Here is a 17,430-nt window from a genome sequence, read left to right as displayed (position 1 = left end):
AAGAAGGCTTTTAGGTCTAGGAGAAGGCAAAGGAAAAACGAAAAAGAAATATCAGGTAACTATATTATTATCATTTGTTGGAGAAAATACGAGTGCTATCGATTGAAGAAGGTGAGGGATACAAGTAAAAAGAGTCAAGCTACTACCCTGTCTTCTACTGAGATAATGATAGGTTCACAATGCACTTTGAATTTTCGGATATTTTCGTTTGATATTTAATTTCAAATAAACTGCGCTGCGTGCGATTGGCGCAGGAGGGCGTCATTTCGTTTGCATCCATTCCGAACTCACACGTATCCTCCTGCTCTGCGTGTGATGTGATTTTGAGCTGGATTTTGGCGATAGTGGAGCTCCTTTTGGCTTTGGGCTTTATCTTTCCTCCAATGGGCCTTGTTGGGACTGTGGCTCCTTTGACGACCCATTTGGGCCTTCTTCCAAAAGATATGTTTCTCGTTGACTTGTTTTGATTTCATTTTGCATTTACTGGAAAATGTTTTTTGCAGCCATTGTCATATATATTTCGTCGCTGGTCGTATCAGCAACCTTCTGTCCCATCCTTACCACCTTCATTAATTTAATAAACTTTTGCTTCTCTTCTATTAGTATTTCTTGTTTTCTCATCCAACATACTAAGTGGTATTGAGTCCAATTAAAAAGGGATAGAAAACAAAACCATGACCTTGAAATATTCACCATCAATAATATTTTACCAAAACCGTCCGGATTCAAGAAAAAAGTTCAACCACCTACATGTATTATAAAACCTACAATGGTGATCTTGCTTTTCTGCAGAGCCAACCTTTTCTTAATTGGCTACCTTAGACTGTATCATCGCCATTGCCACGGCCACCGAGGGAAAAGTACGAGCATCGATCACAATCAAAACCCACAGACAGACAACCTTTGAGATGGGCCGGTTGAAGGTAGAAGAAAGTATTATTTCACTCGAAATCAAAGTCATGTGAAAGTATTATTTCGGTTGTGCCTGTTTTTTCTTGAGACTTCAAGTCTGGACCCTACGTGCTGGTTTCTCCTTGACTTCAAAAAAGGAAAGTGGAAAAAATTCTGATGGCACTCCATTTAATATCTTGAAACACTTGGAATGCATGAGACATGATTAAAGGTCATGGTATGAGAGGCCTTGGCAAGACAACCTTAGCCGAATGCGAAGGCCTACCATTAGTCAAGGGAGTTGATTTTCCAACTCTTCTTTTGCTCACTTAAACTCTTTTTGTTAAAAATTGCATGTTCTCACTCATCTTTTATTCACTTACACTCCCGTATTAGAAATTGTATGTTGTATTAAAAAGTATTGAAAAACAAAAAGGAGTGTAAGTGGATAAAAAAAGAGTGGAAAAATCAACACCCTTAGTAAATCTAAAATTAAAAAGAGGCATACTTATTCATTAAACACGTTTTTGAAGCCAATTAACCTAGTTGAATAAATTAAGAAATAAAACACATTCAACATAACATATAATGATTGATAGTTTGTTTCCATTTTGAATGTGATACTTTGTTTTTTGTTGTTGTTTATGCCCTAGTGTTATGGCAGGAATAATATGGCTAAAGAATTGATGTATTAGAAATTTAGATTTGATAAAGAATTTGAGTAAATTTTGTTATTACCTTTCTTGTGTTGTATGGATTACATATTATTTTTTGTTTGTTTTTGTTTTTATGTTACATTCTTGAATTTGACTACATATAAAGTTTTTCAATGTATTTATTTATTAAATAATAAAAAAAATCACATGAATATGTGTAGAAGGTTGAGGGCTATGTTATTGTGGTTCACCTAGGGCATGTAAAACATCATTCCCTGATTATTCCGAAGAACAAAAGCTATTGTAGTTGCCGAGCACCGAGACATTGAGACGGACATAACAACGCTAGGAAACCCCGTGCATATTTGCAGGCATTTATTTTCATCTAATTATTTCTCAGCATCTTCACTGAATTAGTTGTCCTTTGCCCAAATAAAATAATAAAAAACTTGCTTATCACAGTTGTTTCCATGACAATTAAGGATGAATAAAAACTTGCTAATCCTGTAGTCGTTGTATTGAAGTTGAAAGCCATCAAAAGAGTTATGGGTCCATTTTATTTTATTTTATTGCACTAGAAAATTGGCAACTTTTGACAAAAGCAACAAAATAGCGATTGTTTTGGTCGAAAAAGCTACCAAGTTATTACCGTCTGTTGGCATAACGCGATTCTGCCAATGTCTAATATTCTTTGGCTTTCCCGTTGCTTACATGACTGCATCGATACACTACCCACTGGAAAAACTAACCATGTCTAATTCCTTGGCTCGCTCCTACTCCCCCTACATGTTTTCATCGGCACAATCCATGGATAATCTCTTCAAACTTGAGTAAGAGTCAATTGTGTTAGGGATGAATACAACAGCATGGGCCCGTGTAGTTAAGGAATTCTTCTAATGTCATTCTTAATTTTTTTTAAGTATGTATCATACATGGAATATCAATTACTGAGATTCGAAATATTTATTCAATTCCTTAACATATAATTCTTAATGGAGCCAAACCCAAGTATATATACTCTGTAATTTGTACATCCTTACAATCTAACTGAAGAAAATCTTTCTAGTCTTCATTTTCGATTATTAAAAAGATATTTGTGCAAATATATAGAGGATTTTCAATAATTTGGATGAACTATTTTATTTATTTATTTATTTATTAGTTCTAATGAATTATTCATATCGTATGTGCTAATAAAATAACGCATGATTGATCGAAAATAGATTTATCGCAATTGGGATTTTCAACTTATCATAGAAGAAAATAGGGAGAGTAGTTCTTGTCACTATGTCAACTATACAGCTACATATGCAAAACTAACCTTAATTAATACCCATAAAACTGTATATTCAAGCTTGTAGAGTTACTCCCAAGTCCCAACTATGAAACACAAGTTAACTACAAAGTAAATTTAATTTCTAATGACAAACATAAATTAGGTAATTCCTACATAAATGTTGCCTATATATAGAGAAATAAACGGTCCGTCAGGCTGCGCATGTCATTATATATTATCTTTGATCGGTCATGTTTATATATTTTATAGAAACGATATTTTCTTTTTTAATATAATCTAAATTGTATGTGGATGAATTTGAACTCCGATACAGAGAAACACATCTGCTCTAACCAATTTGGCTAAGCTCATATTTGATGTTCAGTCGGGTTTATATTAATAGACATGAATAGTAAGAGAAAATTTTGAATGCATTTAATTTTATTTTGATTTTTTAAAATGGTTTGTAAATTATTATTCTATCCTTACTATATTAGTTTATATATATATATATATATATATATATATATATATATATATATTTATTTATTTATTTATTTATTTATCCATTTCATGTAATGTAATTGTAGGGCCATGACTGACACCTTGTCAAATTTTTTTGACAAATGGCCTTTCTCTTGAATAATATAGTGTATGCTATAGATAAGTAAGGCCATAACCCAACAGTTCAAGTTATGGACATTTCACTTCAGACTATAATTTCAAAGTCTGTCCATTGCATAGAGTGGTTGTGCATTATCGGTTTTCTATATTCTTTCTGTTAACATACTGGCAAAGTTACTTTCCAGATTGCATATTGCCAGATTGCGGTGTTTTGGTGATTTCTGTTGCAGCTTATGAGAATTTTCTGGTGCACCTGGGTGCAATTTTCTTATGACTGATATTGACCGACCACCTTGTTTTGTTGGGTACAGCACAAATGCTACATTGTTGCTACATACGATCGAGATTTAAAGCGAAGGATCCGAAAGGTGGAATAGCAATTTCTAACAATGTTATGTGACATTACAACGTTAATGTGTAACAACTGTGTAACTTTTCTTGTTTTAAGTGCAGATCCCTGGTGTGCCCATCATGTACATCACTCAACACAAGTATTCAGTTGAGCGGTTGCCAGAAGCAACAATTGGTGGAGATGAGAGCCAAACTTTTGGGATTTTATTTGAATTGGATATGCTATATTCAGTGTTTTAAAAAAATTAGTTTACTTAAGGTAAGATACTTATTGATACTTGTACATTCTGTTTTGGTGCAGCTCCAAGATTTTGATGATGGGGATGTGACCTTTACAAAGCAAAGACTAGTACCACCATGTGATGCGAATCACATGCTGAGAGACCAGCAACAAAAACGCCTGTGGCTTTTTGTTGATCTTTGATGATGCACTTCATAAAGGCTAAGTTATCCGTTTTCAAGTTAGGTGAATTTTCTTTCCTTTAGAACTTATCTCGTGATGGCCTGCCTTGCCCTCCGAATACGTCTGTTCAGTCCTGAGGCTATTTTCTGACTGTTTTTGCTTCTTGTCTGGGTCTATTTTAATTTTGCGCTCTCTGTTTTTGTAGTAGTTTATCTTTGTGGCCACGGCCTGTTTCTGTTTGGCTCTGCCTTTTGGCTTTGTTTTATGAAATATCCGGTTACCAAAAAATAAAGAACTTGTGAACTTTTTTCATTCATACTTATCATTAAAGAAGAAATGGATGTCCACATGTAGTGGTAGGGCTGGTCATTTATACCGAAAACCCGACCGAATTGGACCGGTTTTGGCGAGTTGGTCCGGTTTTTTAATTAAAATAATTGAAATCGATAGAAAAACTGGCCGACCCAATTGTGAACCAGTTTGAATTTTTAAAAACCGACAAAACCCGAACCAGACCGATTCCATTAAATTGCCTAAAAATTCAGACAAATGCCATGATGGGAAATCGAACTCTGTTCAGAGTTCAGATACAAAGCCCAAATACCACTAGACTAATGTGGTTTCTTGTGCAATATGTGTATAATTATTTTATTTATTACAATCTAGAACATTTTTTTAAAAAGTTCGGGTTTTCCCTGCCCCCAGACTCTCCTTTTCTTTTTCTTTTCTCTTCTCCCATCCCAGCCGTCATCCCTTTTTTCTTCTCTTCTCTCGCCATCTTTTTTTCATTCCTTCTCTCATCTTTTATTCTTTTTCTTCTTTCTTCTTCCTCCCGCCGCTGCATCTTTTTTTTTTTTTTTTTTTTTTGGGGTAAATAGCTGCATCTTCTTCTTTTCTTCTTCTTCCTCCCCGTACCCTCAACCACGAAGTGGTCCTCAAGCTGCTGGCTGCATCTTCTTCTTCTTCTTTCCCTCTTCTCTCCATCTTCTTCTTTCCTTCTTCTTCCTCAGCTTCTTCTTCTTTTCTTCTTCTTCCTCCCCATACCCTCAACCAGGAAGTGGTCCTCAAGCCCTCAATCTCAGTTCAATCCTCTGCCATCGATGCTCGCCGAACCAAACTAAACCGCACCGAATTCTCGGCGTGCCGATTGTAGTCGGTCTTGCATCTCCTCGGCATGGCGGCGGTCTCCAAAATAGGTGCGCCGATGACCTCCGGTTCGGTGGTCGGCAACTCCTCCGAGATACGGTTATCGAACCGTCAACAGCCCTATGTAGCAGTAATGGTATTTTGTATTTGCTCATGCAACTCTGTTAACTTTTGTAGTCAACTGGGTGATTATATCCATTATAGAGATATTCTTTTGGGACAATAACATTTATGTTTCAGATCATAAAATGCTAGCGTGCCAAGCTGCATGACCGATTCTGAATTCTCTTCAGAGAATGATGGTTCTTTATTACTAATCAACTCAAAATCCAGACGAAAACAAAACAAAAAACAAAACCCAGAAACAGGGCGCACACAACAAAAAACAACACAACTCGCCACATATTACTATTATTATTATTATTTTTTTGTAATTACTTTTCAATATAGTTTGACTCGAAGAAACACTCCAAAGCATAGCGGGTACAGGCTGATTAGGGTACACTCCAAAATTACAAATGCCTCGAATCAAAGCCAGCAACCCCTTTATTTGTAAATCTCCTAAACCCAGAAGCCTGTAATTTTAAACCAAATTAAATAACGAACAGTGAGCAAGTATGAATACTTGAAAACAAAATATCAACAGAAAATTTTCTGTAAATGTGGCTTCACAAAAACAAGGACAAAGAATAACCCTTTTCAAGCTGTAAGCTTCAAATGCACAAAGAATGCTTGGTGTAACCGCACATCACCATCCCAACAGGGATAGTCTTCTGGGATTATAGCTAGTGCCCTGCACATCGGGCAAAGGTTGTTCTTCAGAAGCCACTCCTTTATGCAGTCTGAATGAAAATCATGAGGGCAGTAATATAAACTCGCAATTTTGTCTTGGTCCTTGTATTCAATCTGCAGAAATTCAACAACAGATGAGCAAATGCTGCAGGACGGAGTTGGGACAGTTTATCAGAGAACATTTTATCGCATACCATGCAAATGCTGCAACTATCGGGTTCGCGCACTGTTTCCGATACATGGAGTTTTGTTCTCAAACGGTTCGTAATGGTCGTCTCTGACAACCCAGCTTTCTCCTTGGAAAGCTGTTCCTCCAAGAAACAACGTAGATCCTGCAAGGATACACGGCCTGTTACGAACTTGATTTTTATGACAGTACGTTTACCTTCATCCCTACTTATTACGTAACATAAAACTGACGAACAAACTGAAGATCACACCACTCACCTCATCATTCAAGTCATCAGCCAAATTCAAAACACGGTAATAATTCATCACTTTCTCCATGCTCGACAAACTCAACATGTGAGACACTGTGAACTTTGGCCATTGCATCTTAGATGCTTGTGTTAGTTTTGTACTCGTGTAACTTCCCTAGGGAGAGATTCCAAAGGAAGCAAGCAGAAAAATTAGTTATATGAAGAAGACCAAAATACTGAATTAAATTGAAGTGGATTGTTTCGAAGATTGACTATAAACACAAGAACATACCTTATTTGTCCTATCTGATGATAGGCTGTTGCTTACTCTCTCTATACAGCCACCTTCCCTGACATTACTCCCTGAAAAGAGAAATAAGAAATTCACCACTTGTTCTCTAAATTGCAATAGTCCTCGCTAAGAATTATGCATTTCAACAAATAAATTATGAGAAGAGGATTTCAACACAAAAGGCACGCGTTAATTTTCTAGGATAGAAGAGAGAATGGATCTCATACATAGAAGTTATGGCATACAACCCAAAACCAAATGGCAATGAGTGAAGATGTGCAATATATGGCAAAATATGTCTTAAATTCCCAATGTGGAATTTTACACTCACAAGCACGCCCCAACATGAGTCGGTACTAAGGTAACCACGTCATCAATTACAATAACTGACGGGAAGCATATGTGGCCATATGACCTTACTTCTGGATAGCCCCCACTAATACCATAGAGGCTTAACATTTTAAGTATTGTTATGTAATTTTTAGAATTCATGACGTGAAATTCTATATTCAAAAACACGACCCTCACACACGGTGGGATTGAGGCGAACACGTCGTCAATTTTATTGATTGACGTGAAGCCGATGCGGGCATACGGTATTACATGTAGATTGCACTATATGATACCATGTTAAAATTAGAGAATCCGACCCAAAATCACATGACAATAAGTGGAGAGGCTTAAGAACTTAGAGCAAGTCCAGCCATAGCCCCCAGCCCTGGCAGGACAGGGCCCGAGCCTAGGCAACAGCTTCCAGCGGGCCAAGCTTGCCTGGGCAAGCCGTGGTCCCCATGAGACAGGGCCAGCCCGCAGCCTGGGTTTGCTGACATCAGCAACCAAAAAATACTAAAAATTTCAGAATTTTTTTATAATAAATACTTAGTCATATTCTTCACTTCCCACACCAAAACTCTATACAAATTCCTCTCCTCATATCTCATGTGAATAGTGATTGCCATGGCAAGAGGTGGAAACACCACAACCTTTTGCAATGGCTGCCACTATTCATGTGAATAGTAACAGCCCTTGCGTTGCCCTTGCTCTTTGTCATGGCAAATGGGTGGAAGTGCTCTTATATCTCACTATGGTAGGCCTTATTTTGCCGATGTGGAATTCTATACTAGCCAACACGATCCAACCCAAAACCAATTGACAATGCGTGGACGGGCTGAACACATTTATATATTGTAGCGCAAAGCTTGAGATACCTGTGATAGTACTTATATTCTCAACATCATGAAGATCATCTCTGCTCTCTAGTCTTCCTTGGGTAGATAGAGGGGCATCCTCATGAGCACCTAAAGAAATATGGTTGGAAGATTCATTTGCAATATCTACTAAACTTGAACTTGAACTTGAGCCTGTTGAAACCTCAACTTCCACACACTTGCTGGTTGTAATTTGTGCCTTACTTTGGCTACCTATAAAGGAGACCTATGTCAAATATATTTCAGCTCCCAAAATGAAAACTCACCATACCATACCATACCATACCATATACCATGAAACACAGACATAGACATCAAATTGACAAATTGAATAATTAGTAACCTGCATAACAAGCCTCTTGTGAACAAGTGATCCCATCATCCTCATCATCCAATTTCCCCCTCAAATTCCTTTCACTACAACCTGATACAAATTCTAAATTCTTCCCTTTGCATGAACCATTAGCATCATCCATGCAGCGATCCTTCCTGAAATGATGAGGTTGGTCATGTTGATTGCCAATCGATAGTATCACTTGGGATTTAAAAGAGCTTGGCATGCTAGAAATTTCAGGACAATTCAGAGAAAACCCTCAACTGATGTACTTGAAAATCCAAATCTACTATAAATAAATATACGAAAATTGAGCCAACCGTTTGGGAAGCATGACTTACACAGAAGTTTCCGCTGAGTCTGGATGCGATTTCCACAGATTCGGCAGCCAACCTAGACCGATTCGCTTTGTGAAGGAGACAATGGAGTGGCGGTGGATCTAATGCTTGCTGTCCTTGTCAATCTCTAACCCATCGTTTTCTTCAACTAGCTACCCACCGAACACGTCATTGATGGCAAATTGACGGCTGAGATTGTGCCGCGAAACTTGGTACAGCTCAGATCTTATTGCTATTGGCCACTCAAATATAAAAGGAGTTTTTGGGATATTTTATTTTTCTTTGATAAAAGTTAGAGGAGGGCCTGCTTGTCTTGTCACGTAATTGAAAAGTAGTCTTCTTGTATTGGGTCCATTTTATTTAGAGAGCGACTTGTATTTGGACATTTTGTTACATGTCGACAAAAGTCACAAAATTATTGGGGACCAGCGATAATTAATGCCCATATTCCATGGCCACATTTGAAAGCTCATGGAAAATATACAACTTACAAGCAGTGATAATAATATAAATTTGTTTGGTTGTTGAGAAATCCCCCTATAAATACTCTAAGAAAAATAAATTTTAAAATAAAAAATAAATTTTTAAATAAAAAATAAATTTTAAAAAATTAAAAACTGTATAATAATAAAAACTGCAACTTCTCTCATCTCTCATCTCTCCTCTCCTCTCCCCATCCCAACGAGTAATTTTTGGGTGTTCCGGGTACACCACGTGGCTGGTGTACCATCCAATAGACAGAAGACATATGAAATATTTTCAATGCAGCCCGCCACATGTCATAAAAAGAAATGCAGTAAGTTGGACAATAATTCCACATGTCCTATGTTTATTGGATGGTACATCAGCCACGTGGTGTACCCAGAACATATAAAAATTTCTCCATCCGGACCCACCCCCACCTCTCAGCCTCCACTCTCCGGCCCACCCCCACCATCACAACTCTCTCTCGCTCTCTCTCTCTCTCTTTCTCTCTCGTCTCAACCTGATCCAAGTACTTCCATGGTGGCTAGCCTCTTTGCCGCCACAAACCCCAACCCCATCTGTCTCATCCAATCCTCATACCTCACTTGCAAAGCCCCAAATCTGACCCCATTCCATCTCAGTAAATCCAAACAAAAACAGCAACATATCGATGACTGGATTTCAGAGCACAGAGGACCAAGAACAGTAGCACATCGCTTCAAAACCTCCTTCCCAGAACGATTGATCCTCATGGTTCCTCAAAGCCCAGCAAATCCATCTTTAATTCAGAACCATTGTTCATCATTATAAGATATAGGTACTTGATTGAAGAAGAAACCCAAAATGCCTACACCTTTTTATACATAAATCTTTCAAGATGCAGGCTATACACCCAAAATGAACAAAGACCCAATTTTGCAGACCCCAAATCATCACAGGCTGAGAGGTGGGGTGGGTCGGGGGGGAAGGGGAGAGGAGAGATGAGAGAGTTGCAGTTTTTTTATTTTTTGTTTAAATTAGTTTTTTTTATAAATATTTTCTGATTTTTAATATATTTTTTAAAATGCATTTTTTAATTAATCCATGTGGCATCATATTATTGGATATGTCAGGTCAACATGTGTGCCACATCATCAATCTAACAAATTTTTGGATGGAACCTAACGGTAAGGACTACTTGAGAGCACGTATGTTAACCTTAAGAACTGTTTGTACCATATCTGACCCTCCGCTCATACAACGACACGTGGATCTTAGAATCTCACCCAAGTACCCAAGGCCTCGAACAATCGGCATAGGCTACCGATGGCATTGTCTCAAAGCCGCAAACAGCCGCTACAGGCCCAGCCTCGTCTACAATTGGTATCCCCTACCGATTATGCAGAATCAACCTCGAAGCACCCGCCCGAAAATATCTAAGGACTCGTGTCAAACTCATAGGGCCCTCCCACGAGTCTCACATCGAAATTAAGTACTAAGAGCATACAAAATGTCCTCTATAAAGAGGCCCCTTCACCACAATACAAAGGTGGGACTTTTTAGCTTGACTTTTATACTTTTGTATGGTCAACAGCAAGAGCTCTTATAAATCAACTTACTCAAGCATCGGAGGGTCTTAGGCTGGTTCCAGACCGGTTCCATAGACCTCATGAGTTTCGCTTATCTTCTATTCAGGATCAGCATCCGAGGACATGAAGAATCTCCATCCATCACTCAATCGATCTACTTGATCGTCCACATCTCTTGTAAGTTGCACTCATCTCTATCTAGTCAGTTTTAGTGTCAACAAGAACCACAAATGACCCACAAAAAAAAAAAAAGACGCAATTTGATAGTTTCGCAAACCTCAGAAACGTTTTGTGATAAAAAGCCTTTTCTTTTTACTTCACTTTTATATTATTTCATCTTTTTTTTCCCTTCAATTTTCAAAATCAAAATAAAAAAGAGAAAACAAAAAATATATATAAAAAACCCAGCCCCTCCTTTGTTGTACCCAACCTGTGCCCTCCCTCGCCACCATCCCCAGCCACCACCTCCTCTCTTCCTCCATTTATCTTTCTTTCTTTTTCCATACCCACCAATCTCTCCGTCTCTCTCTTTGAGATTTGGGTTTGTTTTTCAATTTTTTTTAATTGATTTTTATTAGTTACCACTGTGGGGGTTTGGATGGGAAGATTAATCTTGGGTGGGTTTGGGGTGATGGGGTTTGGGATTGGATGGGGGTGGCTTTGATGGTGGTTGGAAGGATGTTGTGGTTGAACTGGGGGTAGAGGTTGCGGTGAAACTGATGTTGGGTGTGTAGAGGAAGTTGGGTGGCTGAAGAATGGTTGGGTATGATTTGGTTTGGTGGGTTGGTTTTTGATATGATTCTTTTGATTACTTGGTTTGGTTTTATGATTTTATTTTTTGGAAGTTGATTTTCTTAGTTTGATTTGATCTGTTGGGCGAAGAACCAGAATAAGGCAGGGAGTTGGGATGGTGTTGACTAGGGCCTCGCCGGAATCCAGACAAAGTGAGACATATATGTGTGAAAAATGGAGTAAAGTCAAACAAAATGAGTTTCAGGGGCCAAAGTGAGACTCAAATATACTTCCAGGGGGTATATCAAAAAATAAGCCAAAAAAATATTGAAAAATGAGGGTAAGTGAAAATAAAGTAAAAAGAAAAAGAAATTATATAAAAGTGAAGTAAAAATAAATTAATGTAGGGTAATGGTTGAATAGGAAAGAGAAAGAACAAAGAAGAACAAAATTGATTAAATGATATTAAAAAAACAAAAAGGAGTGTAAGTGGAGAAAGATGAAGTAGGAAAATCAGCTCCTTAAAAAAAGAATAAGAAGCAAAGCTCAAAACTCACTTTTCTGTAGTATCCTGTGTGTGTGTGTGGAAGAAGATTACAAAAGGATTAGGGTAAATTACTCAAATGGTCCCCAAACTTGTACGCGATTTACATTTTGGGGCCTGAATTAAATTTTTCGTTCAAATGGTTCATCAACTCTATATTAATTACTCAAATGGTCCCACCGTCTAATTTTCTGTTAGATTTAACCAAATTTTAGGGTAAATAATGACCAATTTGCCCTCATATTTAACGGAAATATTGACAGAATGTAACGGTGGGACCATTTGAGTAATTAATATAGAGTTGATGGACCATTCGAACGAAAAATTTAATTCAGGCCCCAAAATGTAAATCGTGTACAAGTTTGGGGACCATTTGAGTAATTAACTCTTAGGATTATAAAGGTATAAAGGCCTAATATTTTAACAGACTTGTTTATGTAAGAGGCTAAGGAAGTTATCGTATTTCTCTAATAATTCAATTCCTCTCGAATAATATATTATCGCTCTTTAAAAAGAAAAATAATGATATTCTTGCATCTAGAAAAATACTCTTATACAAAGTAAGGGTTAATGACCGAAATGGTCCCCCAATTATTGCTCCAGTATCATTTTGGTCCACCAACTAAAATTTTCATTTGAACCATCCTTAAACTCTTTATTTTGTATCAAATTGGTTCTATCGTCAAAGTCTGTCAATTTGTTGTTAAATTGAGGGGTAAAATTGTCCATATAATCCCTCACCTCATCACCCCAAAACCACCCAACTCCCCGCCTTCTTCTGGTTCTTCGCCCAACAGATCAAATCAAACTAAGAAAATCAACATCTAAGAAATAAAATCAGAAAACCGAACCAAGTAATCAATCAAAAGAATCACATCAAAAACCAACCCACCACCAAACCAAATCATTCCCAACCATTCTTCAGCCACCCAACTTCCTCTACACACCCAACATCAGTTTCACCACAGCCCCCACCCCTAGTTCAATCGCAACATCCTTCCAACCACCATCGAAGCCACCTCCATCACCCCAAATCCACCCAAGATTAATCTCCCCATCCAAACCCCCACTGTGATAACTAATCAAAATCAATCAAAAAATTGAAAAACAAACCCAAATCTCAAATAGAGAGACAGAGAGACTGATCGGTATGTGGATTGGATATTTGGGAGATGTGTGTTGATTCAAAGGTGTGGGTAGTTTGGCCATATGGGTTTGGATCTGGTATCAGATGATGTAACTTGTTATGGGGTGGGGGCTATGGCTGGTGAGTGGACTATAGTAGGTGGCTGGTGAGATTCAAATTTTTTATTTTTTTTTTATTTTCTAAGTTTTATAATAGTTTCCTTTAATTTTTAATTATTTATTAATATTTTAATTCATATGGACAGTTTTACCCTTCAATTTAACGGCAAAATTGACAGACTTTGACGGTAGGACCAATTTGATACAAAATAAAGAGTTTAAGGATGGTTCAAATGAAAATTTTAGTTAGTGGACCAAAATGATACTGGTGCAATAATTGGGGGATCATTTCGGTCATTAACCCTACAAAGTAAAAGAGATTATGATGCACAAGGAAATTAGAATCTAGGATGTCTAATTCACCTCATGCTATTTGAGTTAAGAGGATTCTCGTGCAAACAATCCACACACTATTTCCAATGATATTCTTGAATCTGGTTGCTACCTTTCTAACCTAGGAAATATGCTTGGTGTTGTAAGAAATTCCATCGGGGAAGGAAATTGTTACCTTGTAGCTTAATCTGTTTTCACAAATAGATACATATTAGTGATTTGCATATACATCATGCCATACAGACAAGCAACTATAGCATGGAAAGATTATCAGCACTAGATTATCAGCATTCATAAGAGGATCAACCAATGTGAAAAAGATGTCCAAACATAAACAAGGATGCATATCCCGTGCAACAAGTACATATGCAAAAGGATTGCACAAAGTCATGGCTCATAACCAAGCTCCTAATACATACTGCAAGTATATATCGAATCATTCTAATACTGCAAGAGCAAAACCAGGATGATTGTAGTCTTCAAAGTAAAAAGAAAGAAAACAGGATAACTGGGTGATGCTTAGTCTGTTCTTAATGTCTTCAGCTGCAGTATCTATAATAGACCGGTCCGTAACCTCACCAACGTGAAGGACTAGTCCAATAGGAACAATGCCAGCCTCATCCTAAAGCCAGATTGAAACATAGGTATTCATTTTCCTGCTAAAATATGAATACGGGTTTTCAATATGTTCAGATGATTTATTCTTCTCCATAAGGAGGTATATATAAGAGTTTACAAGAGAGCTATACAAGGAATTAGATATAGGAAAGAATTAGGAAAGTATCTCCTAATTATACAAAGATTTATCAATTATATAAAATAGGAAAGTAAATCCCTTAATTAATCAAGGAAATAAATCTCCTTGATTAATTAGGAGACTCACGTCAACACTCCTCCTCAAGTTGGTGCATATACGTCACCAATGCCCAACTTGGTAAGTGAGTCATGAAATACTCTTCCACAAACAGCTTTGGTTAAGATATCTGCCAATTGATCTTCTGATTTTACGAATGGTAGGCGAATGATCTTCTTCTCAATTTTTTCCTTGATAAAATGTCTATCCACCTCAACATGTTTAGTCCGATCATGTTGAACTGGATTATGGGCAATATCGATGGCTGACTTGTTATCACAATGTAACTCCATTGGTTTTTCTGGCTTGAAACCCAATTCTGTCAACAATCTTCTGATCCATAGTAATTCACAAACTCCGTGAGCCATTCCTCGATACTCTGCTTCAGCACTAGACCGAGAAACCACATTTTGTTTCTTACTCCGCCAAGTGACTAGGTTACCTCCCACAAACGTGAAATAACCTGAAGTAGAGCGTCTATCAGTAATAGAGCCAGCCCAATCAGCATCTGTATATCCCACAACTTCGAGATCTCTATTTTTTGAGAACATTAATCCTTTCCCAGGTGCTGACTTTAAGTATCTTAAGATCCGATCAACTGCATTCCTATGTGACACACTGGGTGAATGTATAAACTGACTAACCACACTCACAGCATATGCAATATCTGGTCTTGTGTGGGCTAAATATATCAACCTTCCAACAAGGCGTTGGTACTGTTCCTTATTGGTTGGTTTTTGATCCATGTCTTCACATAACTTGTGATTCATCTCGATGGGTGTATCAGCAGGTTTGCATCCAAGCATTCCTGTTTCAGTGAGTAGATCTAATACATACTTCCTTTGAGACAGACATATACCAGTTGTGGATCTGGCTACTTCAATTCCTAGAAAATACTTCAGATCACCTAAATCCTTCATCTCAAATTCCTGAGACAAATACTTCTGTAGTTTTATTTGCTCTCCTGTGTCGTTTCCAGTTACGACTATATCATCCACATACACAATTAATGCAGTAAGATTTCTTCCATCACACTTCAAGAATAAGGTATGATATGCATTACTCTGTATATATCCAAAATTCTTCATGGATTTAGTGAATCTGCCAAACCATGCTCTGGGAGACTGCTTTAATCCATACAATGATTTTTTGAGCTTGCAAACTTGATTCTCCTTGTCACGAGTGAAGTTACATCCTGGTGGTAAATCCATATATACTTCTTCTTCCAAGTCTCCATGTAAGAATGCATTCTTTACATCAAACTGATGTAATGGCCAATCGAGATTTGCTGCTAGAGACAGGAGGACTCTGATAGTTTTGATCTTGGCTACTGGGGCAAAGGTTTCTTGGTAGTCTATCCCATATCTCTGTGTGTACCCTTTTGCCACCAATCTAGCTTTATATCTTTCAATAGATCCGTCTGCCTTGAGTTTCACAGTATAGATCCACCTGCATCCCACTGTCTTCTTTCCATGTGGTAATGGCACGAGTTCCCATGTGCCATTCTTCTGGAGAGCTCGCATTTCTTCATTCATGGCTTCTTTCCATTTTTGGTCTTCTAGTGCTTCAATTACACTGTTGGGAACAGGTATGTCGGCTAACTGCTTCATAAAGTGTACCCGTGACTCAGATAATTTGGTGAGGGATACATAATTGTTGATGGGATATTTTTCCTTTGCATGAAGATCTGCTTCATAGTGAACTGGGGGTTTACCACGGTTCTTCCTTTTTGGAATTTGATATGTAGGCTCTGCGCCTTCTGAAATGCAATCAGTTATTTCATTAATGTTATCAGTTTCAGGTAGAGAAGTTACCTGAATGACGTCCTCAGCAGATGATTGGTGTGGTACTAGAGCTGAAGAATTCTCCGGAGCAGGCACAAACTCTTCAATTCTCTCCTCCTAAGTGTGATGGCTGGGATCGGACTGAAGCGGAACAATTTCAGAAAAAACTGGGGGGAGCGACCGGTCGTGAGGGTTAGGCGACCGGTCGCTTTCATGCAAAGTCGTGCGTTGCGACGTTCGTGGCGACCGGTCGCATTCAGGCAGAGTCTCGGTACGTTGCGACGTGCGTGGCGACCGGTCGCTAGAGGTCTGCGACCGGTCGTTCTGAGTCTGGAATGAATCTGGAAAAACGGCTGAAGGGAAAAATTCTGAAATAGGAGAAGTGTCTTCCTGTGCATCTGAAAAATAGATCTCGTGTTCCCGGAACATAACATCCATCGAAGTATAAACCTTCTGACTAGGAGGATGATAACACCTGTAACCTTTCTGATGAGGTGCATAACCAATGAAAACACACATGTCGGCGCGGGGATCCAATTTGCTGCGTTGGTGATCATGTAAGTGGACAAACACCACACAACCAAAAATGCAGGGTTCCAGGTTTTGGGTTTGAGGTATTTGGGTATGGTGGTGGAGTGTTTGAAGGGGGGTTTTGAACTGGAGGATACTAGAGGGAATCCGATTTATAAGGTATGCTGCAGAGAGGACGGCCTCTCCCCAAAAGGACCGAGGCATATTTGCACCAAAGAGTGAGGCACGAACTACTTCCAATAAGTGTCTATTCTTTCGTTCTGCCACACCATTCTGTTGAGGAGTGTAAGGACATGAGCGTTGATGTATGAAGCCATGATCTTGAAAGAACTGATTCAGATCATGGTTGAGAAATTCTCCGCCATTATCGGAACGAAGAATCTGAATTCGAGTATGAAATTGAGTCTCTACCATGTGATAGAACTGTTGAAATTTGGAACTGACTTCCCCTTTGGTTTGGAGAAGAGAAACCCAGGTCATACGTGTGCAATCATCGATAAATGTGACAAACCATCGAGTGCCCCCTGGAGTAGGAATTCTAGCCGGGCCCCAAACATCAGAATGAACAAGAGAAAAAGGAACTAGACTTTTAGCTAAGCGTAAGGGAAAAGGAACACGATGGCTCTTGGCCAGTTCACAGATGTC

The 17,430-nt window shown here is 38.3% G+C and overlaps 1 protein-coding gene across 5 annotated transcripts; it reads right to left on the bottom strand.

Moving 5' to 3' along the window:
- Positions 1 to 5,621: 5,621 nt before the first annotated feature.
- On the bottom strand, positions 5,622 to 8,892 carry LOC110751748 (uncharacterized). Of its 5 annotated transcripts, none has more exons than XM_021952254.2 (8): positions 8,734 to 8,892; positions 8,402 to 8,547; positions 8,059 to 8,271; positions 6,851 to 6,921; positions 6,587 to 6,733; positions 6,334 to 6,471; positions 6,042 to 6,253; positions 5,622 to 5,922 (listed from the first exon to the last, which is right to left on the bottom strand). In XM_021952254.2, exons 2-7 carry the CDS (start codon positions 8,532 to 8,534, stop codon positions 6,047 to 6,049), a joined length of 909 nt encoding a protein of 302 aa, XP_021807946.1. In that variant the 5' UTR covers positions 8,535 to 8,547; positions 8,734 to 8,892; the 3' UTR covers positions 5,622 to 5,922; positions 6,042 to 6,046. The 5 variants fall into 5 exon arrangements, with proteins under 5 accessions (XP_021807946.1, XP_021807945.1, XP_088105167.1 ...); XM_021952253.2 differs by having other exon boundaries at positions 8,402 to 8,619; positions 8,734 to 8,859; XM_088249041.1 differs by lacking the exon at positions 8,734 to 8,892 and having other exon boundaries at positions 8,402 to 8,673.
- Between the last annotated feature and the right edge of the window lie 8,538 nt (positions 8,893 to 17,430).

This window comes from Prunus avium, chromosome 2, assembly GCF_965620075.1.
Source record: "Prunus avium chromosome 2, drPruAviu1.hap1.1, whole genome shotgun sequence".
Taxonomy (NCBI): domain Eukaryota; kingdom Viridiplantae; phylum Streptophyta; class Magnoliopsida; order Rosales; family Rosaceae; genus Prunus; species Prunus avium.
Note: the sequence above shows the minus strand (reverse complement) of the source record. Positions and strands in the feature narration are given on the sequence as shown.